Here is a 25,717-nt window from a genome sequence, read left to right as displayed (position 1 = left end):
TTAATTGTAGATTAATCCAATGGATTGGTTTAGTTGTACGTTAATCAGCTAAAGCTTTAGTTGATTACTTGGGAGGCTGCGCATTAACGGCTCACCTGTTTATTTTTAAGGCTGCCCCATGTGTCTGGTTTGCCACTGTTGTGTAGAATGATGAAGAGAATATTAAAGATATTCTTTCCATCTCACCATGATGAAAATCATTAAACTGGAAATCACCTCACGGTTCGTTTAATAGATAAAAAAAAAGGCACATATGTACCCTGTACGTTTTCGGAAATAAGCAAGTATGTTTAAACTTAATTGATTCATTGGTTTAAAAGCCAGGCAATGAATCAGCTGAAAATTATTTAGTTGGTCGACAGACATTAAACTTGATTCAGTAATTTGGCTGAGGTATATCTTCCCTGGTATTTTTAAATAAAAAGGCTTTTTTAGTACTATATCTGTGTTAGGATCGGTGAACTGCCCTGAGATCTGTAGTTACAGGGTGGTATATAAACTGAAATAATAATAATAGCACAACAGCTTTGTGGTAATAAATGAGCTCTGTCTGGCGGAAAGACAGGATACAAATTTAACAAATAAGGATGCAGCCCTATTTACACTTAGCTGACATGGTCCTCCTGCTTTCCGTTTTCTCCTCACAACAACCCTGTGAGGTAAAAAGGTAAAGGGACCCCTGACCATTAGGTCCAGTCGTGACCGACTCTGGGGTTGTGGCGCTCATCTCGCTTTACTGGCTGAGAGCACCGGTGTACAGCTTCCGGGTCATGTGGCCAGCATGACTAAGCCGCGCCTGGCGAACCAGAGCAGCGCACGGAAACGCCGTTTACCTTCCCGCCGAAGCAGAACCTATTTATCTACTTGCACTTTGACGTGCTTTCGAACTGCTAGGTTGGCAGGAGCTGGGACCAAGCAATGGGAGCTCACCCCGTTGTGGGGATTCGAACCGCTGACCTTCTGATCGGCAAGTCCTAGGTTCTGTGGTTTAACCCACAACGCCACCCGCGTCCTACCCTGTGAGGTAGGTTAGGCTAAAGAAAAGTGATTGGCCCAAGGTCACCCAGTGTGCCTCATGGCTGAGTGGGGATTTGATCCTTGGTCTTCAAGTCCAAAATTTGAACCACTACACCATGCTAGCTGCCATGCTGCCTTTGGGTGGCCTATGAATGTATCTCATGTCCCCATTCAACCCACCTTCTTTCCTTAGTATTTATGTGTGGGTAAGGCTTGAGGTGGGGGGAACAGGGTTCTATAAATCCTATGGGAATCCTCCTTGCATGGGTGGTGTGCTCAAGATGGACGAGATCATGCCCTATATATTTTCATTTGGTAAAATATAGGGTGGGTGGGTTTTTTGGGAGAGGGGAGGGAGGGTCCTATGGCAAAAGCTTTGTTTTGATGGTAGATTAAATATTTGACCTTTAAGGCCGAGCATTAGTTGAAGGGAAGTCTTTAAGAAAGGTAGCGCTGCGTTGAGGTATGACTGCTGGTTCCAATTTTGTGCGGCGCTGTGAATTCTGACAGAGTTAATTAAAGCTACATTGGAGCGCAAATAGAAACTGTTGTCGGGGGCAATTCTTTTTCCGCAAATGAATTGATACCAGGGGCGTCCCTATTCTGCAATTTCAATAGGATTTCTTTCACCAGAGTGGGAGGCATTCTGGTGGACCTACGCTGGGACAAAAAGATTTATAAGGCAGTTAATTAGCCCTTCTGAACCAATCCGTTACGTGCAGGTATCTTTTGTTGATGGGATTGCGAGAGCTAAATATAACTGACAGCACAATCTTACGTTTCTCTTCCAAAAAGCAAGCCCAACCATTGCTATTACATTCCGAAATGAATTATTACATTATATGTTAAGGTTGCTGTGTTAAAGCTTTCCCCACCTTCATCTGAATGTGATAAATCTCATTGACAGCTCTTTAGACCCATTTTCCTGAACAGGAACATCAGTGTTTTTGTCATCAGCCTTCTTCCAGCGCTGTGGATTAAACCACAGAGCCTAGGGCTTGCCGATCAGAAGGTCAGCAGTTTGAATCCCCGAGACGGGATGAGCTCCTATTGCTCGGTCCCTGCTCCTGCCAACCTAGCAGTTCGAAAGCACATCAAAGTGCAAGTAGATAAATAGGTACCACTCCAGCAGGAAGGTAAATGGCGTTTCCATGCGCTGCTCTGGTTCACCATGCTGGCCACATGACCCGGAAGCTGTACACCGGCACCCTTGGCCAATAAAGCGAGATGAGAGCCGCAACCCCAGAGTCGGCCATGACTGGACCTAATGGTCAGGGGTCCCTTTACCTTTACCTTCTTCCATTTATAGAGGACGCCAGTGAAGTCTTTCCAGCTCAGACTCAGAAACAAGCTTCAGGTACTTGGGAATGCTCACCTCAGGTGAACACAGGAAGGCCTCAGATCCTTCCTTTGAATAATAATAATAATAATTTATTATTTGTACCCCGCCCATCTGGCTGGGTTTCCCCAGCCACTCTGGGCGGCTTCCAACAGAGATGAGAAATACACTAAAATGTCACATATTAAAAACTTCCCTGAAGAGTTCCCTACCAGCACGCGCACACTGATTTCCCCAGGGTCTAAGCAGGCCCCATGCAACACAGTGGAGAAATCTCTTGCTTTGCTGGAAGGCTTTTGTAGAGCTTCCTCTAGGACAGCTGGCAGAGTTGCCATCACACCAAGGGCAAATAGCATAGAGTGGATTTTCTCAAATCACTTTTCCTTTGGGCAGTTCTAGCAAGGGAGATGTTGTGCGAGAGACGTTGTCCCCCAGACAATCTGGGGTTGGGAGCCAAAAGTCAATTCTTATAGAGAACTTTTCTGTGGCGATCACACAGGGTCCCCGGACGTTTCACCGTCTATTGATCCCTGTGCCACCACTTTATTTCTCGCTGCCACCACCCAGGCCCTACCTGGTACAATAGCGAGTCCAGTCAGGGTTAAATTGGAACATAAACTTCTGTTTATTTATTGCAGTTTAAGAAGCGTGTGGTTTCATAAACAGTCTCAGTCAATTACAGTCATGGGGTGCCTATCCAGACCTATAACTTCCGCTCCCTGCTCTCACTCACTAAACCACCTCTCAGATTTTTACTTGTCTTCCTAGTTCCTAACTGTTCCTGACTCAGCTTATTTCGCTACACTAACTCAACCTACCCACAGACTCTATCCCAATTCACTCCCACTCCACCCAACCACCCAACTCCCAATGAACTCCTCCCTTTGCCCCTCCCAGAGCTGGTTTTATAGTCCCTCTGACTCCACCCCCAGGTTCTGATTGGGTAACCTGTTTAACTATTTCACCTCCAGCACTCTCATATGTTAACGTCACACCATCTTACCCTAAAGGCAGCCTTTAGGATTGACTGGGCAAGGGGTGCTCTGCTAGCCCAAGAATTGGGCTTCCCCATCCCTAGCTTTCCCAGATGCAATCCTTCAAAGAACACCCCCCCCCCCCAAAAAAAGGAAGGGCAATGGAAGCATTTCTCCATAGGGTGCTGCCAAGAAGAGCTTGAGAAATGATCCAAGTTCCTCCTAATTTTTTGTTGAAGAACTCTTGATGACTCCAAGTTAGTCTGAGGAAAGCGGGGAAGAATTCACCCATCTCCTTACACTTCATGCCAGGGACAGTTTAAAAAGTAAGGTGGCTAGAGATTTGAGTCCCAGTAGAATGACATCGCCATTTAATGGTAGACACTGGTCTGCTTCAGAAGAGGGTCTCATCATAACTGAGAGCATAGGCAGACTTCAGTCCAGGCACCTGAAGATCTTTACAAGACAAAGATCAAATCCCATAGCTCACCTGGAACTATGAATACAAGTAAAATGTTGTTGCTGTTTTTTGGTTTTTGGTTTTTTTTAAAAAAGGGTTTATTGTTAACTTCCTGTTGTTTTTCTTAAAGATGCCAGCTTTTCTAGGAGCAGTATAGATCGACTGCAATGGAGAAAAGAGTCACGTGGTTCTACTACGGACGTGATTAGAAAAACATTGGGATCAAAAAATTAACACTCATAAATTTGATATATGAAAGAGTGTTACGGAGTGTAATGACAATTGAAAACAAACAATGAATGTCTGCCTCAGTGGTCTCTGTACTGTGTACATAAAAACTGTTTGGCGTAAAAACACAAACAAATAAAAAACAAATTTTATATATCCAAATGACAAGTAATGCCGCCGAGTGAGCCGCTACTAATACTTACCTAACCTCTGAGTGCCACACACAAATATTTGAATGTGTCCTCCAGTCGAGTGGGCTCTCAAATTATAAAAGCTGCCCTTCCAAATGGAAGAGATTCTCTCAAATTCCACCGTAGGCATCCATTCTGTTTTGTTCCAATGAGAGGTCTTGACAACTTACTTTTCTTGTGAGAATGGGTGTACGTTTTCTATAGTATATCCCATGCTTTTCACGTTCACAGAAAAGGTGGTGCTAAAACCAAACGATGTTTCGGTGTTTACAACGCTCAGTGTTAACGGACGCCTCTTTGCTTGCCCTCGAGACCAGTTTGACTCACTGGTATGTAAGTATGCTAAGCCTCTGAACGCCTTTCGGGTCAGAGGCTGTGCTTTGTACTCCTTACTTGAATGCTATATAACATACGCATTTCTCATCCTGAAAAATTATCCTCGGCCTTTCTACATAACTAGCCACAAGACATCTGAAGGCAGCCCAGTACAAGGAAGCGTTTTAATGTTTACTGTTTTGTTATGTTTTTATATATGTTGGAAGCTACCCAGAGTGGCTGGGGCAACCCAGTCAGATGGGTGGGGTACAATTTTTTATTATTATTATTATTATTATTATTATTATCACTGGAGATTTTCAAAGCTTGGCAAGTGGGCTGCAAAGAGTTGTGTGGGGAAGATCCATACTATGGGACTGGATAGCATTCTCTGAGTAGGACGTTCCCTGATTCAGACCAGGTTTTTAAAATGTATTTATTTAGACAAATTTATATACTATGCGTATTTTCAATATGAGTACCAGCCGCTTCTCTCATCTTTCACTCAAGAGCTACCCTAGTGTCACACCCTCAACCTAGAGAGGTCTAGAAATCAACCACATAACAGTCGGGCCTCACAGAAAACAATGGCAGGAACCAGCAAAAATACAGTACAGCCGTACCTTGGAAGTTGAACGGAATCCGTTCCTGAAGTCCGTTTGGCTTCCAGAACATTCGGAAACCAAAGCGCGGCTTCTGATTGGCTGCAGGAAGCTCCTGCAGCCAATCGGAAGCCCTGTCTGAAGTTCAGCTTCCAAAAGAAGGTTCGGAAACCGGAACACTCACTTCCGGGTTTCGATCATCCGGGAGCCGATTCGTTTGGGAGACAGGACGTTTGAGATCCAAGGTACGACTGTATTGAGGTGGTGATGGCCTTGGGGCGACCCCAATGATGTCCTTTGGTGAGAAATAGATTCTCCAATGGACAGATATCGCTCTTATGTGATTGTAATTGTGGGGCACCGGAATCGTTGCATCACATAATTTTTGACTGTGCTTTTCATTTACCGGCCAGGAGCAAGTTTCTTGCTCAATATCTTAAGGGAATTGTCGATGATACGGATGAAGCCAAACTGAGATATCTACTAATTGACGATGACCCCCTAAGATCACTCATGGTTGCCAGATTCGTGATCAGCGTCCTATCCCTAAAGAAGAGAAACGGTCTCCTGTGTGGCTCGGATAACCCCTTTAAACCATGATCTATGTTTTAGGCGATATCACCATTGATATCCTTGATTAATTTATGAGCAGAGGGCGATGTATAGGTTACAAATTTATTGTAATGTATGATGGTGGTCTTTGTTTTTGTTTTGCTTCGGTTCCTGTTTGTCTTTTGTTAGTTTTGGCGATTTTAAATTTGGAGGTTTAAGTATAATATGTTGGTATGGGAAACTGTCGTGTAACGGGCCAATGGCCGTAATAAAGATCAATCCAATCCAATCCTTTGGTGTTGCCATGTGTGGGGTTGCCCTGCTGGCAGGCAGCTTATTACCCATGGCAGATCTGGCTAAAGACCCCTAGCCCTGGAAGTGGCAAGAGCAGTCGCCGGCTTCCCCAAATGATGAGCCAGGTATTTTCAGTGAACCTGTAGGGACAGGAGAATAAAGCTCCCTATGCTTGTGGCATGAGAGCATATTTCTGTCCTTTTTTAAAGTGCAGTAAAAAGAAGTGTACAGTGGTACCTCGGGTTAAGTACTTAATTCGTTCTGGAGGTCTGTTCTTAACCTGAAACTGTTCTTAACTTGAAGCACCACTTTAGCTAATGGAGCCTCCCGCTGCTGCCACACCGCTGGAGCACAATTTCTGTTCTCATTCTGAAGCAAAGTTCTTAACCCAAGGTAATATTTCTGGGTTAGCGGAGTCTGTAACCTGAAGCATATGTAACCTGAAGCATATGTAACCCGAGGTACCACTGTACATGTAATTTTTAAAACAGCATTATATATAGGCTGGCATATTATGAAGGCACAGAATAAACTCTTTCAAGTCGTTCCTCAGGGCTCTATAATTAAAACCACTGTTCTCATTAGAAAGTCTGGCTTTCCTTAAAACATTCGAAATGTTTGCGAGTACTAACAGCAGAGTAATCCCGCCATGCTCCCAAGGGGTCCACTTCTAGAGACCTGGATTATTATTATAAAGTGCTTTTTGCTCCTTTCATTCAGAGCAGTTTTCGTTGGCAGGCCAGCATGAATTAAGTCCCTCGCTCCAAGCCTTGATCCTGGCTCTTGTCCCCTCCCAATGAGACACTTTGTAGGTTTCAATCCATTTCATAGGAACTGTGAAATGGAAGCTTTGACGTCGCTTCAGATACAAAGATAGTTTTGGATCGCAATTGTTTAAAATATAAAGGAAGCAACTAAATTTAAATGCGAATATAAATTTTGTTTAGGCGGTAGTGTGCTTCTGGCATGCCAACGCTTGCGGCCTTCATTTATCATTTTAAAGAGCCTTCTGTATTTTGGACACAGCAGGCAGGAGGTTGCAAAGAGCTGTAGGCAAGAGTTTTGGCATTTGCCAGCACTAAGCAGCAGCACTTTGGGGTTTTTGGAGAAGGGCTGGGGAGCCTTCCTGTGCAGTCCTTTGTGTTTAAAAGATTGGGAGATCTTCAGAGTAGATACAAATGTAGTTGAAGGACAGCCAAAGATGGGTACGTCCATGGAACTCTCTTAAGTCCTGGTTCGTAATCATAGTAAAAGGCACTGTCTCATTAATTTTAACAACAACAATAAAAATCAGTGCCTTCTACTGAATCAGTAAAATTTAAAAGTGCTTAACTTGGCTTGGGTTGTGCCTGCGTTTTTTGGTGCTTTCGACCATTATTCCTTCTACTCCTTAGGAAAGCTCGCGTTTAGGATAGCCTTAAAAGTGCCAGGCAAAAGCTTCCAGTTTTATGTTAATGTTTAGGGAACATATTGCAATACGGAAACAATTTGGAAAGGGAAATGTTGTCAATGAACTGCACTGCCCTCTAGTGGAGTAAAAAGCAACTAGGAAGAATAGCTTCACCTATCGTTGGGCAGCTGCCAGCTCAAATTACTGGTAACTAAAATGCAAACGGTGTTAAGTTAATTCTTCTTAATGCAGGACTGTAGATATCAGCTCCGCTTACAAATTCAAGTGGGGAGCCGATTCTGATCAATTAAAATCCTTCAAAATGGAACATCTCATACCCTGCATGATTCTGCCTCTGCAGCTACAATTCAAGCTATGAATGGCAACCAAAATGCTGTCTAGTCTCTAAACCCTGTTTTCCCAAGGTCAAAAGAATCCTCATAGGAGCCCCGTACAATCCACTCGCCGTTGCATCACTCACAAGCTGGGAGAGATAGAAATGCCATTTCTCAGCAGATGGAACATTTCGCTATAGATTAATGCAATGTTAACATTGCTTAACATTTACAGTATAGAGTGCTTTAGAGTCCGAAGTATTTTGCATGGATTATCTCAGTAGCTTTAAGTGGTTAACATCGTCCCCGTTCTGCTTACTGAGTCAGGGTGAGGCCAGCATAACAGCAGCATACCTAAGGCTGCGCAGCATTTCAACCCAATATTTTCAGCTCACATCTTCATCACAACACAGCATTAGTTCTCTTTAGGTCATCTATCCAACATACAAACTTTCCATTCTCACACCAGGCGGCATCTTCATTCCTCGCGTTACGTGGCACAGAAAAACGCCGTTTTGATGTTTCTTGTTTGTTTTAATGAAAGATGGGAACAATTAAGATTAATTTAGCCCGCACTTTGTATATGCATATCGCTGTAATTAATATAATTGTGAGTGAAGGTCATGTGGAAACAAATGGCAGATAATGAATGGTATATTTATTCATGAGTATACTCTTCCTATGTCAGAAGCCCCTGGTGTCAAGTAAACAAAAGAAGACTCCCCAGATGATTCCTAGGTCTGGAGATATGTGCTGTAAATGGCTTGTAAACGCGCAAGGCCTGTTTCCCAAAGTGATATTTGCCCCACTGGGGAAAACACACAGTGGGTGCAAAAGAAGAAGAAGAGTTTGGATTTGATATCCCGCTTTATCACTACCCTAAGGAGTCTCAAAGCAGCTAACGTTCTCCTATCCCTTCCTCCCCCACAACAAACACTCTGTGAGGTGAGTGGGGCTGAGAGACTTCAGAGAAGTGTGACTGGCCCAAGGTCACCCAGCAGCTGCAGGTGGAGGAGCGGGGAAGCGAACCCAGTTCACCAGATTACGAGTCTACTGCTTTTAACCACTACACCACACTGGCTCAGTCCCTGGCAACTCCAGGAAGGAATGGGTGTCCCCTATTAGGAACCATGGAAAGCCACTTCCAGTCAGTGTATACTGGGCTAGATAGACCACCGGCCTCACTTTTCCTGGCAGCTTTCTCCTGTATGCTTCCCCCCTGCAATGCAGCAGGAATGATGCAGGAGAGGGAAAGAGATTTATATCATTGTATTTTAAGGCTGCTTTATTTCAGTTATTCGACCCGACCTGGCAACAGTGATCCATGCGACGGTCACCTCCAGGCTTGACTACTGTAATTCGCTCTACGCGGGGCTGCCCTTGAAGCTGTCCCAGAAACTCCAGCGGGTGCAGAATGCTGCAGCGAGGCTCCTCCCGGGGTCTCTGCCATGGGAGCATATTCACCCAGTGCTTTTCCAGCTGCACTGGCTCCCGGTGGAGTACAGGGTCAGATTTAAGGTGCTGTTTTTGACCTTTAAAGCCTTTCACGGCCTAGGACCCTCGTACCTACAGGACCGCCTCTCCCGGTATGCCCCACGGAGAGCCTCAAGGTCCCGGGCCCTAAGAAAGTTAGATTAGCCTCAACCAGAGCCAGGGCCTTTTCAACTCTGGCTCCGGCCTGGTGGAACGCTCTGCCTCATGAGACCAGGGCCCTGCAGGCTCTGATTTCTTTCTGCAGGGCCTGTAAGACAGAGTTGTTCCGCCTGGCCTTTGGCTTGGAGCCAATTTGATTCCCTCCCCCTCTTTCTTTTTTCTTTTCCTTTCTCCTCCTGCGATGAGGCTACATTTTTAATATTTTAATGTTTCAATATTTTAATGTTGTATTTTAATTTTGTTTTTAAGTTGTATTCATTCAACTTGTTTTTATTGTTTCTTGTTAGCTGCCCTGAGCCCAGTCTTAGCTGGGGAGGGCGGGGCATAAATAAAAATTATTATTATTATTATTATTATTATTATTATTATTATTATTATTCGTTTCCTGCAGCGAGGAAAAAGATGAAACCTAGCTCACGTTGTTGGCATCCACCTGTCTCAAGAGACAATGGACAGAGCCTCCGGGGGTGAAGTCAAATCGCTGTGTTGGCAGCATCAAAGTGACCTCCCCAGAGCACAAGCCGGGGCAGTGTGTGTGGAGGTCCTGGGCTGCCCAGATGAAAAGGCCCCCCTCTCAGCCTCGCTGATGTGGTCCAAAGGAAAGCACAGAAATACATTTGGCACCAGCTTGGCTGCAGGAGTTGCCGGAAGGAGGTGTAGAAGGCACCATCCAACCATCTTAGGGACTCCACTCCAGATTTGTATAGGGTTTACTGCTTAGCCTTTTCTTCTCTCGAAGATATCCCACAAGGCAGTAGAGGTTTAGGATCAGAGTTTCCCTTCTCCTAGATGGGCTACCTTTGCAGGTTGACGAGTCCTGCTTGCCCTTACGTAGCTCACAGTGACTAATAATAATAATAATAATAATTTATTATTTGTACCCCGCCCATCTGGCTGGGTTTCCGCAGCCACTCTGGGCGGCTTCCAACAAAGACCCAAAAACACACTAAAATGTGTATCATACCTGTATGCATTTCTGTGTGCGTTTATGCGGCAATGTGTGTGTTGTGCATTTAACTTTGAAGCCATTGTTTTTGTTTGGTGCTGTGACCAATATTCACACAGTCAATTTTATACAAGTGCCATCGCGGGCAAAAAAGCAAAACAGAAAAAGAGCTGTTAAAACAGAGTGAGAGACAGTGGCGTAGCGTGGGGGGTGCAGGGGGGGCCGGCCACACCGGGCGCAACATCTGGGGGTTATGGTTAGAGGGCGCAAATCCACGGGTTAGGGGGCGCAAATTACTTGCCTTGCCCCGGGTGCTGGCAACCCACCCTACGCCACTGGTGAGAGATCAGGTGGATAAGAACCTTTACAGAGAGCTTCATTGTTATTTTTCCCAGGTTCCACTGCAGGAACAAGAAGGCCCATTGACTGGGACTGTGGGAATGTTTGAACTCATGAGCTCCAAAGACTTAGCGTATCAAATGACCATTTATGAGTGGGAGCTTTTCAACTGCGTGCATGAGGTGAGGAGAATTCTTGTGCTTGTCCCATCGTAGGCTGAGACAGAAGTGGCTAACACCTTCCAGTCCCTGTCTATCTTCTCTTTTGAGACCCTTCCAATTTCTCCCATTGTTTTGGATATATTGTAATAGGTGTTTAAAGGATACTTGCAAAACCATATTGAAAAATCAGAACTCCTATTAGAATAAACAAGTTCCGTTTTAAATACTGAAATATTAAATAAGATGGATAACAATGTGTAATAGAAAAAGAAGCATGAAATTAGGTTAAAGGTGTGTGAAAGAAAGTAATAGAAGTGGAAAGAAATTGCAATTGAGTAGATTGGAAGTCTAACACAAAGGTGGTGTGAGGGGTGGTGGATGGTGATGGGAAAAGGAATTATCTGTGGGATTGAGTGTAGGTATGTTTGAACATTTTTAAGGACTGTATGAAATGTATGTTTGTATGCTTGTGTCTTCACAATATGTGTGTATTAATGTGGAATTATTTTAATAATAAAACCTTAAAAAAAGAAGAAGTGACTAACATGGCAGGGCAGAGTTGCAACAGAACTAGGTCTCATCCCAGTGCACCTACACCATGTTGGCCTTCCCATTCCTTTTTTTTTAAAAAAAAATATTTATTAAAGTTTCAAAAAATTACAAAAATAAAGAAAAGAAAAAGAAAAACAGAAAATACAAAATACAAAAAATATATAGAAACAATTAAAAACAAATCCATCTTTCCATATCTGGCTTTCATTTACTTGTTTCCTTGACCTCCTCACACCTCCCTTTTTTGTATTCTAGTTCAATTGGTTATTTCAGCAAGTCCTTTCCATCCTTGTTTTTATCTTACTAATTCATCTTAATATATTATAACTTTACATTCTGACCTGTTGACAATCCATTATTACTTAACCCTTTATAGCATTACTGCTAAAACCACATAACTTCATTCCAGCATCCTTCTAACATTCCTTAATTTTACAGTGTTTCTGTAGATAGTCTTTAAATTTCTTCCAGTCTTCTTCTACCGACTCTTTTCCATTCCTTTGCCCCCACACCCGTCTCTCTCTCCCAGTAAGCAGCAGTAGCACCAGGAACCTCTTGCAGCTCTGATCCCCCCCACCCCGGACGGAGTGCTTCTGGGCTGCAAAATTCGGTGGTAAAATCCAGAGGCGGTAGAATGAGTTTTATCACTTCAGATTGCAAGTGCAGAATGCCATTTGGCACACCAGGGAGCTCTAACATTTCTGCCAATTCTTAAGTGAAAGGAAAACGTTTCTATTTCTGGAAATATTATACAATTTGGGAGAAACTGAAATATGTTCAAATACTTTCTTATCAAACCTAATCTTACATTGTTGCTTATAAAATTTTAACTTAGGCTGCATTCACACGGCAGTTTATTCTGGTTTTATTTTTTTAAATTTATATTTGGCCTTTCACATGATTTAAATGCCACGTCCAGAAATACAGGTTAATGGACATTTAGCACCAATTTCCATACTATTTGCAAACAGAGCTCTCTTTGTTTCTTTTGTATCAACTAACATGGAAATGAAAAGCAAACTTGCAGCATTTTCCACTATAGTTCCAATATAATGTGGAACTTAACAGGGAAAGTCATGAAAATGGAATAAACTGCTTTGTGAATGCAACCTTAGTTAACAGCGCGTAATCTTGGGCTCTTACATATATCCTGGCTTGTTCCGAAGCTTTCAGCTGTATTTTCTAAGTAACAATAAAATGGGAAACTATAGTTAATGGAAGTTAATGATTGGTTTACAAACTTATGCAAAGGTGTGGCCAGTGCACTTATTCGTAAGTTGACAAAACTCCTGTCTAGTACAGACAACTAGAAGGAGAATTTAGTCAGCTTTGGGGAAGAGAGGAGGAACAGAAATGTGATCAGAGAACACTTGCTACATAGCAAGATCCAACCCTCAGACTATTTGGAAACGTAACTAGAGATTTGTTCCAGGGCGGTTCTTTTTCTTGTTCCTTTTTTAAAAAGCACAAATCATTTGTCTAACCCTGATATATTTCCCCTCCTCCTTTCCCCCCTCCCCTAGTTGGAACTGGTCTACCACACATTTGGGAGACACAATTTTAAGAAGACCACAGCGAATTTGGATTTGTTTTTGCGAAGGTTCAATGAACTCCAGTTCTGGGTAGTCACAGAGATTTGTCTTTGTTCCCAACTCAGCAAACGCGTCCAGCTCTTAAAGAAATTCATCAAGATTGCAGCCCAGTAAGTATAGCTCAACGACTTTAATGTTGCAAGTCCTGTAAAGTTCCCTGGGAACAAGAGGAAGTCCCATTGAACTGAATGGGGCTTACTTTTCAGTAGACATGTACAGTGGTACCTTGGTTCTCAAACTTAATCCGTCCTTTCCAAAAGCAAAGCGTTCCAAAACCAAGGCGCGCTTTCCCATAGAAAGTAATGCAAAACGGATTAATCTGTTCCAGACTTTTTAAGCCAACCTCTAAAACAGCAATTGAAAATAAATTTGGCTATCTAACGAGATCATTGATCCACAAAATTAAAGCAATAATCAGTGTACTGTACTATAAAATAAATAAGACAGTATTGTAGATGATAAAAATTAAAAAAATAATAATTCTTACCTGCACTGATGATAGTCACTGTTTAGATGGGGGGCTTTTATCCATTTCCACAGTCACACAATCAATCGATCAATCAATAGCTGAACTGGGTTCCACACAGTCACAAAAACAAATTAACCAAAAAAGCCTCAAAAGCAAATACGCAAAATAAATAGCAAAAACAAAAGCACCAAACTTAATCTGTTCCGGAAATCAGTTTGACTTCCAAAATGTTCGAAAACCAAGGCGCAGCTTCTGATTGGTGCAGGCGCCCTGGAAACAATAGCCAATAGCCACATCGGACCTTTGGCTTCTGAAAAACATTTGAAAACCAGAACACTTGCTTCCAGGTTTTTGGTGTCCGGGAACCAAGGCGTTTGAAAACCAAGGTAAAGGATTGCACTATGGCAAGAGATGTGTAAAATATGCCCTTAATTTGGGCTATTACACCTGCCATGGACTGGAAGCCACGGCAGACTGCTGTAGACTTCACATGGTCGGTTTTCTGTCTCTGGCAGGATGAGTAAGAATTCTTTTGTATGAAGATTTTGTTCTGCATCAGAGATAGTTATTTCTTATTGCCTCTCAGACTGCCTGTGAGAAAGGAATTGTCTAGGAGTGGTCTGACCATTGCATGATTTTATATTCTTATTTATTATATTTATTTGTTGCTTCCCAACCTCAAAAATGAGACTCAAAGCCACTTACAAATAAAAAAAGAACATTTGCCTGTGGGGCGCGGGTGGCGCTGTGGGTTAAACCACAGAGCCTAGGACTTTCCGATCAGAAGGCTGGCGGTTTGAATCCCCGTGACAGGGTGAGTTCCCGTTGCTCGGTCCCTGCTCCTGCCAACCTAGCAGTTCGAAAGCACGTCAAAATACAAGTAGATAAATAGGTACCACTCCGGCGGGAAAAGGCGTTTCCGTGCGCTGCTCTGGTTCTCCAGAAGCGGCTTAGTCATGCTGGCCACATGACCCAGAAGCTGTACGCCGGCTCCCTCGGCCAGTAAAGCGAGATGAGTGCCGCAACCCCAGAGTCGGTCTCGACTGGACCTAATGGTCAGGGGTCCCTTTACCTTTACTTAACACCAGCTAGTGATGGCGCCAGTCTGCCAGAATCTGGGTTTTCCCCATTTTGTAAAGTCCAAATTCTCTATAGGACACCCAGCATCACCACTGCAGGTAGCATAGGTTATTCTTCCATTATTATCCTATGCAATGATACTGGTGCAGAATGTGGCAGGCCACATTCAGAGACTCGCAGTGCGTTAGCAGTGTAAAGAGAATTGAATCCCCGTTTTTAGCCATTTTTGCACAGAGCTGTTCTGCATTCTGTCCAGCAGAGGGCAGTAGCACATATAGATAAGAACAAAATGTGGTTCCTTTTCCTAATCATTAGCAGAAAATAGGAATAAATTTGATTAAGCTAAATAATTTGAACAATTTCCTTATATACACTATTTTTAAAAAACACACAGCCCCCGTCCCCCAGGCGCACAAATACTGATGAACATTTACTTTTAGTATGGAAAAAAAATATCAGGGAAAACATCAGCATTGCCTGAGGCAAGCAGATAACTAATATCCCAGAATCACTACTTACAGGATTAACCTCATGTTTATTCCCATTTGACAACCTCCTGTTTATGTCAATATCCCCCCCCCCCCTCTGTCTCTGTAAATTGGAAATAGCTAAAGTTCTCGGGATCTTTTTTTATTTATTGAATGCAAATACTTGGGCAGATTTGATATTCCTAATATAAAACGATGACATCTTATTTCTGTTATTTCAGTTTCGTGGAGCTGTTCTTCGCTGTAAAAAAAGAAAATCGCTACTATGGCAACATGTTTTTTTTGTGTGTGTGTTAACTATACAGTGAAACAGGAAAATGTAATGGGATCATGAGGTCGATCAAATGTAGTTTTGCTCAAAATAGGTGAATTTCAAGGATGTGAAGGGATATTGTTTGTGAATGACTTGCCTCAAGCTGTACCCATGTGAACTTGCTATGATCCAGAAAACTCTGGAAGCACCATGTGGCCCATAGATTCGTCTGGGGTTCCAAAGAAAGGGAGAGAGAAGGAATGGCTTCTCCTTTTGTTATTTGCTCCACCCACTTTCGATTCTTGCTTGTTCTGCCATGAAGTGTGGTCCACTTTTGCCTTTCCCCATGGGTTAAAGGCCCCTCATAGGGGAAAAAAAGGTTCCCCAGACTTGTCCTAAACCAGTAGCAGAGAACCTAACAGTTTAGCCCAGACGTCTCTGTGGCGTTCGTACGGAGCCCCCTGTCATCTCACGGACTATTGACCCGTACACCACTAATCCGCTGCCACCAACCAGGTCCTCCCTGGTAAAATCACTTCAGTCTCAGTCAGCTTCTCAATTAATAAAGAAGAGTGTATTTTATTTCAGACACAAACAAAACTTTTACGGCATTCCAAACGTTGTTGCTCTTTACTTTCTTAGTTGTATTTTCCTCTCTCTATCTCTTCTGCCTCCCCACACTCAAGAACCCACTGCCCTAACTGTCTCTCTATTATCAACTGCCTTTCCCAACCAGCCAACCCACTAAAACCAACCATCTAAAGGTAAAGGTAAAGGTACCCCTGCCCTTACGGGCCAGTCGTGTCCGACTCTAGGGTTGTGCGCCCATCTCACTTAAGAGGCCGGGGGCCAGCGCTGTCCGGAGACACTTCCGGGTCACGTGGCCAGCGTGACGAAGCTGCTCTGGTGAGCCAGCACCAATGCAGCACATGGAAACGCCGTTTACCTTCCCACTATAAAGCGGTACCTATTTATCTACTTGCACTTAGGGGTGCTTTCGAACTGCTAGGTGGGCAGGAAAAAACCAACCATCTACCCACCAACAACTCCCAACCAACTCCTCCCAGAACTGGTTGTATAGTCCCACTGACTCCACCCCCCTGGGTCCTGTCTGTGCAACCTATTTTACTATTTCCCCTCCAGCACTCTCTCATATATGCTAACGTCACAGTCTCTTTCCCACAAACCACCTCCAGATATTTACTGAACTGCAGCTCCCATCATGCCTGACAAGTGACATGATGGGAGTTGGAGTCCGAGAACTTCTAAACATTGACTAGTCCTGTGCTGGGGTGCTGAGCATTCTGGGGGTATTACCCGTGACTATTTCATCACAGATAAAGGGAAGGTTTGGCACGGAGAATACATATGTGGGAAACCCACATGACCTGAAGGTGTTGCTGTGTAATGCCAGGTCAATGATGAATAAAACCACTGCCATCCATGACCTGATTGTGGATGGAGGATTTGACCTGGCATGTGTGACAGAGACCTGGTTGGAGGAAGCAGATGGGCCTGTCTTTGCTGCCGCTTGCCCACCGGGTTTCTCTTATGCACAGCAACCCGGGTCATGTGGGCAGGGAGGGGGGGTTGCAGTGATTTTTAGGAAGTCATTAGTTTGCATCAGGCGTCCTACTGGGAAGACCCAGTTTTCTGAGTGCATGTTCTGGAAGTTGGGCAATAGGGGCAGTACAGGATTCCTTTTGGTGTACCGACCTCCCCGCTGCACCAAGGATTCCCTGTCCGAGCTGCTTCAGGTCGTGGCAGATGTTCTCCTGGAGACACCTAGCTTGGTTGTCCTAGGGGATTTTAACATCCATGCCGACACGACCTTACAAGGGGCCGCTCGGGACTTCGTGGAAAGCATGGCCTCCATGGGGCTGTCCCTGAATAAGTTGGGCCCAACTCATAGTCATGGACATGCCTTAGACCTGGTATTCACCTCTAGTGACGTGGGTGATCTGACACTAAGTAAAAGTGAAACCAAAGAAGTGCCATGGTCAGATCACTTCCTGGTGCAACTGGACTTCTCCGCGACCTTTCCCCTCTGCAGGGAGGTGGGACCAATTCGGATGGTCCGCCCCCGCCACTTAATGGATCCAATTGGTTTCCAGAGAGTGGTAGGGGATGCTTTATCCCATGTTGATGGCCTTTCAGCTGATTCCCTGGTGGCCCGCTGGAATGCGGAGTTAACCAGGGCTATTGACTGCCTGGCTCCGAAGCGCCCTCTCCGATTGCATGGAGCCCGGACAGCCCCGTGGTTTTCTTCGGAGCTGAGGGCGATGAAACAATCGCTGAGACGGCTAGAGCGTCGGTGGCAGAAAACTCACTCCGAATCTGACCAGACACAGGTTAGAGCTCAACGTCGAGCCTACCAAGTGGCGATAGCGACGGCGAAGAAGACTTTCTTCACCGCCTCTATTGCATCTGCAGAAAATAGTAGCAGGAGACTCTTTCAGGTGGTCCGCAATTTAACGGAACCACCTTTACCACCAGGGCCTTGTAAAGACCCCAAGATCTCCTGCAACGATTTTGCAAAGTTTTTTGCAGATAAAATCGCTCATATTTGGAAGGAGCTAGACACCACCGTGGGAGCAGGGCTGGGGCGGGAGAGTGCTAGAGCCCTGTCTGGTCAAGTTGCATGGAATCAATTTCAATCCGTTACCCCCGAGGATGTGGACAGGCTGCTTGGACGCGTGAAACCAACCACCTGTCTCCTTGATCCTTGCCCATCCTGGCTAATAAAAGCAAGCCGGGAAGGGCTGGGCGATGGGCTCTGCGGGGTGGTGAATGCTTCCCTCTGTGAGGGAACATTCCCAGAACCGCTGAAAGAGGCGGTCGTTAAACCGCTTCTTAAAAAACCATCTTTAGACCCGGCCAGTATGGCCAACTATCGCCCAGTCTCAAATCTTCCATTCTTGGGCAAGGTGATTGAGCGTGTGGTTGCTGAACAACTCCAGGCACGCCTGGAGGATGCGGACCATTTGGATCCCTTCCAATCGGGGTTCAGGCCTCATCATGGGACTGAAACTGCCTTGGTCGCACTGGTTGATGATCTCCGGCGGGCTAGGGACAAAGGTGAGAGTTGTTTCCTGGTTCTGCTGGATCTCTCAGCGGCCTTTGATACAATCGACCATAACATCCTTCTGGACCGTCTAGAGGGGCTGGGAGCTGGGGGCACTGTCATACAGTGGTTCCGCTCCTTCCTCCTGGGCCGTGTTCAGAAAGTGGTGGTGGGGGATGAGTGTTCAGACCCTTGGGCCCTCACTTGTGGGGTACCTCAGGGTTCCGTCCTCTCCCCCATGCTTTTTAACATCTATATGAAGCCGCTGGGAGAAATCATCAGGGGGTTTGGACTGGGTGTCCATCAATATGCAGATGATACCCAGCTCTACCTCTCTTTCAAATCAGAACCAGTGAAGGCGGTGAAGGTCCTATGTGAGTGCCTGGAGGCGGTTGGAGGATGGATGGCGGCTAATGGATTGAAGCTGAATCCTGACAAGACAGAAGTACTGTTTTTGGGGGACAGGGGTGGTGTGGAGGACTCCCTGGTCCTGAATAGGGTAACTGTGCCCCTGAAGGACCAGGTGCGTAGCCTGGGAGTCATTTTGGACTCACAGCTGTCCATGAAGGCGCAGGTCAATTCTGTATCCAGGGCAGCTGTCTACCAACTCCACCTGGTACGCAGGCTGAGACCCTACCTGCCCGTGGACTGTCTCGCCAGAGTGGTGCAGACTCTAGTTATCTCCCGCTTGGACTACTGCAATGCGTTCTACGTGGGGCTACCTTTGAAGGTGACTCGGAAACTACAGCTAATCCAGAATGCGGCAGCTAGACTGGTGACTGGGGGCGGCCGCCGAGACCACATAACACCGGTCTTGAAAGACCTACATTGGCTCCCAGTACGTTTCTGAGCACAATTCAAAGTGTTGGTGTTGACCTTTAAAGCCCTAAACGGCCTCGGCCCAGTATACCTGAAGGAGCGTCTCCACCCCCATCGTTCTGCCCGGACGCTGAGGTCCAGCGCCGAGGGCCTTCTGGCGGTTCCCTCATTGCGAGAAGCAAAGCTACAGGGAACCAGGCAGAGGGCCTTTTCGGTAGTGGCGCCCGCCCTGTGGAACGCCCTCCCATCAGATGTCAAAACGATAAACAACTACCTGACATTCAGAAGACATCTTAAGACAGCCCTGTTCAGGGAAGTTTTTAATGTATGATATTTTAGTGTTTTCTGGTTTCTATGGAAGCCGCCCAGAGTGGCTGGGGAAACCCAGCCGGATTTGCAGGGTACAAATAATAAATTATTATTATTATTATTATTATTATTATTATTATTATTATTATGTGATTTCCCCCACCCGAGCATGATTCAGATGTATAAAACTTATTTTTCCCCCCTATAGTTTTTTGCTCCCCCATAGTTAATTTTCTGGGCGGCATACATCAAAACATAAATGCAAATACAACATTAAAAACTTACAACAGCAGAGATAAAAATTACCATGTAGGTTACCAGAACACTATAGGATCTTATGGGGAAATGTCTCCTTGTACCAACAGAAGCAACGTTTGAATTCGGCCTTTGTCTCTTAGCAGGTTATGTTACTTTTGTTTCTCTAAATTGGAAGCTGAACTTGTGCTGAATGGAACTCCCAAAACCTAGCTAAGTGAGCATTGTTTTTGGAAATGCCCCGAGGATGGTGCTTATTGAGTGGAAGAGAATTAAGAAATACGTAGAACAAAAATAAAGCGGTAGGAAGAGGACTTTTAAGGAGTATCAGAATAAGACGCTAAGTGGTGACATTGTGGGTGTATTATTAAACCTTTCTTGTTTCACAATTGCTTGTGATTTGCTGTAATCCTCAAGAGGCTAACTTGGAAGTCATTCCGGGTGATTCAGATGGTTTGCTTGTGAGAAAATATGCTCAGAATTGCAACCGAAGGAGTTAGTCTAAAATAAATACAGTAGGGTATGCTTCCAAGCACGATAATAAGACTTGTCTGGATGAATACTTCCAAAATATAGAAGCACTCTAGAAGCCAGGCTTTCTGATTCTCAGTTTGTCCCCCCCCCCCGCCCAATCAAACTGTGAACCTCTTCTTTTCTAGTTGCAAGGAATACAAAAACTTGAATTCCTTTTTCGCTTTGATCATGGGACTGAGCAACGTTGCGGTAAGCCGCCTCACAATGACATGGGAGGTGAGTGCAGAGTAAATCCACACCTTTCATTTCTTCCTTTTTCTGCTTTTGCACATCGTGGTAAATCATCATTGACAGTTCACCACGAATGCAGAGACTTCTCCCAATTTGCTCCTCCCCTATCGGGAAGAATGAACCGCGATCCCTAGCTGAGCCTTATGTCTGGACCAGGCACCAGAGACCACAAGATGAAGTCAAGATTTCCTTTTCTTTTACCATTCATGGTTTGTTCAGAGCAAAACAAGTCACGGTTCCTAGTGATTTCATCACACTAAGCCTTGGGATTGTGGTTCTGTGCCATTGCTTGTGCTAATGGAGGAGTGAAGCAGTAGTGATCTCTGCATTCACTGTAAACCATTTACCACAGTTTACAGTTTCAGTGGAACCAAACATAAGAAGGGCTGTGCTGGATCAGGCCAGTGACCCAGCTAGTTGAGAAGCCCTAAATGGCCTCAGTCCAGTATATCTGAAGAAGCGTCTCCACCCCCATTGTTCTACCCAGACACTGAGGTCCAGCGCCGAGGACCTTCTGGCGGTTCCCTTGCTGTGAGAAGCCAAGGTACAGGGAACCAGGCAAAGGGCCTTCTCGGTGGTGGCGCCCTCCCTGTGGAACGCCCTCCCACCAGATGTCAAAGCGAACAACAACTACCAAACTTTTAGAAGACATCTAAAGGCAGCCCTGTTTAGGGAAGCTTTTAATGTTTGATGTATTACTGTATTTTAATATTTGGTTGGAAGCCGCCCAGATTCTCTGCCTGAAACCCAGGATAGCCATGACTAGTCAACGGGAATGCCAATGAGCTCAATGGACCTAATGGCAATGAACTCAGCATAAGGCAGCTTCCTATGTTCCTGTGAGGGAGCTGATGGTCATTTAAAAACAACAAGTTGAAAGTCCCCTGTAGCTCAGAGAACTAGTGTATACATTTGTTGGATCCTGACCTTAGTCATACGTATTCCAGTAATGATAACAAAGGGGAGAGAGAGAGAGAGAGAGAGAGAGAGAGACAGCGACCTTTGGTTCCAGAGCTAGCTCAGATTATATGTGGTAGTTCATATTATACAGCACCTTCCGGAAGTACGCACTTGAGGAACGATTGGCCTGTGTACACATTGCAGAGGTCTGTTGTCCTTTAATGTAAATAATTTCGCCAGATCACTGCTCCCAAGGACGTCATTTTTTATTTCTTAAATGCGCTGCACTAAAGATGAGGCCGACGTGAAACTTGAAACAGATGTGTCTTCTTCATCCCCCCCCCCACAAAAAAACCCCAAACAAACCCTGCAGATGAATGCTGGGAAATCCACACTGGCATGTGGATATTGCTGCTCCATAACCTCTGCGAACCAAGAGAAAATCTCTCTGGCATTTCCCAGGGTATTGGGGGTGGGGTGGGGTGTATTTTGGATCCCAAACGGCTAAAAGCTTCGTGGCTCCCTATTTATAATCTGGTTGCTAGGAGACTTACTGTATTCCCCCCCCCCCCCCGCAGCTGCATTGTTGTAAACCTGTGGCAAAAGAGCAAGTCTTTTTCCATCTCGGGGCTGTGTTGTAGGAACTGTGCGCTGGGGAAATTCAGTGCGCCGCACACACAGTTCAGTCCATCTTGATTCGATTACAGGCTTCCCACATGTGTGCTTGTCTCTTTTCTTGACAGAAACTCCCGAGCAAGTTCAAGAAGATCCATGCAGAGTTTGAAAGCTTAATGGTAACTGGCTTAATGCTTAAGTGCTACCTGGATTCACCCTGGTTTCTGAACACCTGATCTGAATTTGTCTATTTCCCAACGTTTTATGTGTCCTTGTGTGACTTTAAGGAATTTATGAGCCCGCCACAGCACTGATAAAACAAGCATGTATGACGAATAAATTATACTCTCGGGGAGCCTATTATGAGAAAATGTATGCCCTACTTAAAGTCGGCCTGGGAAATTTAGAAAACTTTATCATCCCTTGATATTTCTGCTAGATTCTATATTCCAACCTGCATGCATTATTGTTACAGATTTATGGTTTTAGAGCTTTATAGAGATGGCTCAGCGAATGTATACAGGAGAAGCATGCAACAGTTCTCTTCTTCAGATAAGCACACTGTTTAATAACCACACCTCTAGCTGTATTTTCCCTTTTGATAATAAACACCTCTTTTGTTAAGTAATTACACTCTCGTCAGACAGCACGTAACTTATAAGGAATAGGCAGCTAATGAAATGGATGATTGCTATCTTTCCAAAGAAGCGTTGAAAGAAGACTATCCTTATTATGAATGAAGCATAAATTAGGTTATGAAATTATTACATTTTTTAAAAAAAACCTGTTAACTAACAAGTATTTGTATTTTGCTAAATACCTGCACAGGTCTGACTGTGTCTTTTTTCCCTCAGGACCCATCAAGAAATCACAGGGCCTACAGACTGACGGTAGCTAAACTGCAACCTCCCGTTATTCCATTCATGCCTTTACTCATAAAAGGTAACTATCTGAAGGGGGTGAAGAGCATGCAATAATAATAATAATAATGATGATGATGATGATCTCAATTTTGCAGAAGTCCTAATAAAGAAAAAAGTTCTTTCATAAATCTAAGCGTTATTGTCTAAATGTTACTTTTTTCTTTTTCTTTTTACAAGTACCAGTAATTGCTTTGAATGGGCAATAGCATGTAGGAAGTGAGAAATTTGGTCTATCTTCTCAGTGTCTGGATATCTATCAATGTCGGATTATCTATTGCCAGTTACACAGGTGGTGCCTTTATTTGTATTGCAGACATGACATTTATCCATGAAGGGAACAAGACCTTCATCGACAATCTAGTGAACTTCGAAAAAATGGTAAGTAGGGCATATTACTAAAGCAAGATTTTCCGCAAACCCGGAAGTGACTGTTCCGGTTTGTAAAGTATTTTTGGAAGCCGAACATCTGAAGGGGCTTCCATGGCTTCCGACTGCACTTTGGTTTCCAAACATTTTGGAAGTCGAACGGATTCCGTTTGACTTCCAAGGTACGACAGTATACTGTTTTGTTGCTTTTATGTATACCACTTGGAGATTTTGAAATACTAAGCAGTTTGGAAATGCTTTAAAGTGATTGGCAAATAAATGAACCACTGATTTAATTCCATGGATCTAGCATAAAAAACATATTTTAAAGTTACTTGCCCCTTGCAGGTTAGTGTTGCTCATCTATATACCGCCAATGAAACCACAGCAAGTTCTCTTACCAAAATCATTATTTATCTACCTAATTTCTCTCAGTAGCTAATTTTGCTGGCAGATGCCAATGGTTAGGCATATTCTGATCTACCTGGAATTTCCTGCTTCCTTAGGAAATGGACTTCCTTGACACACATCAGTTAATAGAATTCTGCTGCTTCCTTTTTCTCTTTTTTCTTTCACTTCTCGCTCAGACTACCTGTTCTCCAAATCAGCCTCTAGAGGGCAGCCTCTCACATACCAAGTCAATGGATTGTGTAATGGCATGTTAATAACACTGTACTATTTTTTAGTATTATTTTAAAAAACCCACGTATTTTAAAACTATTTCGATTTTTCTAATGGATTTGGTACAGCATGTTGAGCAGGCAGTGACATCCCTGGAGCCCGTAAGGACTGTCTGCATTAGACCACAGATTCAGAAGCCTTTTTGTCTTGAGTTAGCACCCCTATAGTACGACAAAGGCCCGGTTTTTTAAATGTTGCAGGTCTCTAACTTTAAGCATGCCAATGGAGCTCTTGTGAACGGATGGTTTTCTGTGCAAATAATAAAACAATAACCATAGCAACAAAATATTTTGAATATTAGTAAAGTGTAGTGGTCTGGAGAAATTATTTACGAGGTAAATAATATTTTTTTTTTTAAAAAAAAATGTCAGGAAGATAAAGGCCTTAGATTTCCCCTCACATGCCCATTTTCTACATGCAGGGAACATTGGTTTTTGCCCGAAAGACCATTCAGTACATCCCAGAGATGAAGGTTTGCCGCTTCGTCTGCTGTTTGGGAGAGTTGTGACTTAATCTGTGCCAAAAATCAAGCCCAGTGTGGCTTTAATTCCCCACCACCACCACACACACACAAAAAAAAAAACAGAAGCCAGTTTTGCAAATTGCCTGATTCTGTGAGGCTGCCATTCACCTGTCAGGCTAGTGAGTTCTCCAGGACGAATTATGCAGTCAAATATTTGGCACCAGTGCTGTCGAGAGGACGGACTAGAGGCCTAGAAGGACAGGCCTTCTCTGTCTTTAATAGCTGCGCTAAAGAAAGAGTCCTGGCAGGTGCCACTTTTCATGCAGGAATGACAAAAGCTGCTGAAATTTGCCTTTTTGCACAACTCCCGAAAGGCTCAGGAGTCCTGGTCAGGGTTTTTTTTTTTAAAAAAATCCAGTCTTCACTAACCTACCTGTCACTTACCGACACAGCATCTTCTCCCAGTCCTGTTTTGCCTGATCCAGGCAATGGGGATAAAATGCAGCTGCAAAACTGTGGCTCCTAACCTGACCAAGAAAAAAAATCAAGGCTTCTGTTGTAGGTAAAAGGTAGACGAAGAACCATAGCTGTCAAGTGTCCCTTATTTGGCGGGACAGTCCCTTATCCCAGCGCCGTGTCCCGCTGCTGTCCCTTATTGATGATGTCCCTTAAATTTCCCAGGTTTCAAAGGAAGCAGCTCCTCTCCCTCCCTCCCTCCCTGCCGGCCAGGGAGGAGGGAGGCTCCAACTGTGTTGCTTGGTTGCATTGCTCACCCAGTAAGGAGTCTAAGAACGACTGGGGGATGGAGCTTGCATGCCTTGTGCCGATCAAACCGGCTGCGTTGCCTGGGGACTCACCTTTGCTCAGCGCTTCCCAGCGGAGAGGTGACAGTGGTTTTCCTTGCTGCATCCCCTTTGCCGAGTTGCTGTGCTGTGGGAACCACCGCTTGAGGCTTCGTTTGGCTGCTGGCTGGGCTTTCTGCCTTTGGCTCAGAGGGGCTCAGAAGTTGAACATACCTGTGCTGGGAAAATCCCTTATTTTGGCTGCCGATCCCTTATTTTCGAGGCTGCTGGTCCCTTATTTTCAAATCTGTAAGTTGACAGCTATGCGAAGAACTGCAGGTGCATAGCTGGGGGCCTAGCTAGAGAGTTTTGCTTTTATGCCTGGAGTTGGCCATGAGAGGAACATGCCTTCCTGATGGAAAAGCAAGATGCACAAGAACAGATTCCACTGTTGTCCCTGTCTCTCTCCCCCCTCCCCAAATTCCTTGCATCAGGAAAATAGCTTCTGGTGGCACTTATCTAATGTGCTTCGCGAGAATATCGCT

The 25,717-nt window shown here is 44.5% G+C and overlaps 1 protein-coding gene across 5 annotated transcripts in view; it reads left to right on the top strand.

The window, feature by feature from the left end:
- Positions 1–25,717, top strand: part of RAPGEF4 (Rap guanine nucleotide exchange factor 4) — a 168,627-nt gene that overhangs the window by 138,941 nt on the left and 3,969 nt on the right. For all 5 annotated transcript variants that reach the window (XM_083706177.1, XM_083706179.1, XM_083706178.1 and 2 more), the window contains 7 exons: positions 4,441–4,538; positions 10,692–10,817; positions 12,872–13,050; positions 20,337–20,427; positions 22,086–22,136; positions 22,812–22,899; positions 23,194–23,258. In XM_083706177.1, the coding sequence (XP_083562303.1) occupies positions 4,441–4,538; positions 10,692–10,817; positions 12,872–13,050; positions 20,337–20,427; positions 22,086–22,136; positions 22,812–22,899; positions 23,194–23,258 (698 nt within the window). The remainder of the gene's footprint in view (positions 1–4,440; positions 4,539–10,691; positions 10,818–12,871; positions 13,051–20,336; positions 20,428–22,085; positions 22,137–22,811; positions 22,900–23,193; positions 23,259–25,717) is intronic.

Source organism: Podarcis gaigeae (genome assembly GCF_964106915.1).
Source record: "Podarcis gaigeae genome assembly, chromosome: 1".
In the NCBI taxonomy this organism is placed as follows: Eukaryota; Metazoa; Chordata; class Lepidosauria; order Squamata; family Lacertidae; genus Podarcis; species Podarcis gaigeae.
This window is presented reverse-complemented; position numbering and strand designations above follow the sequence as displayed.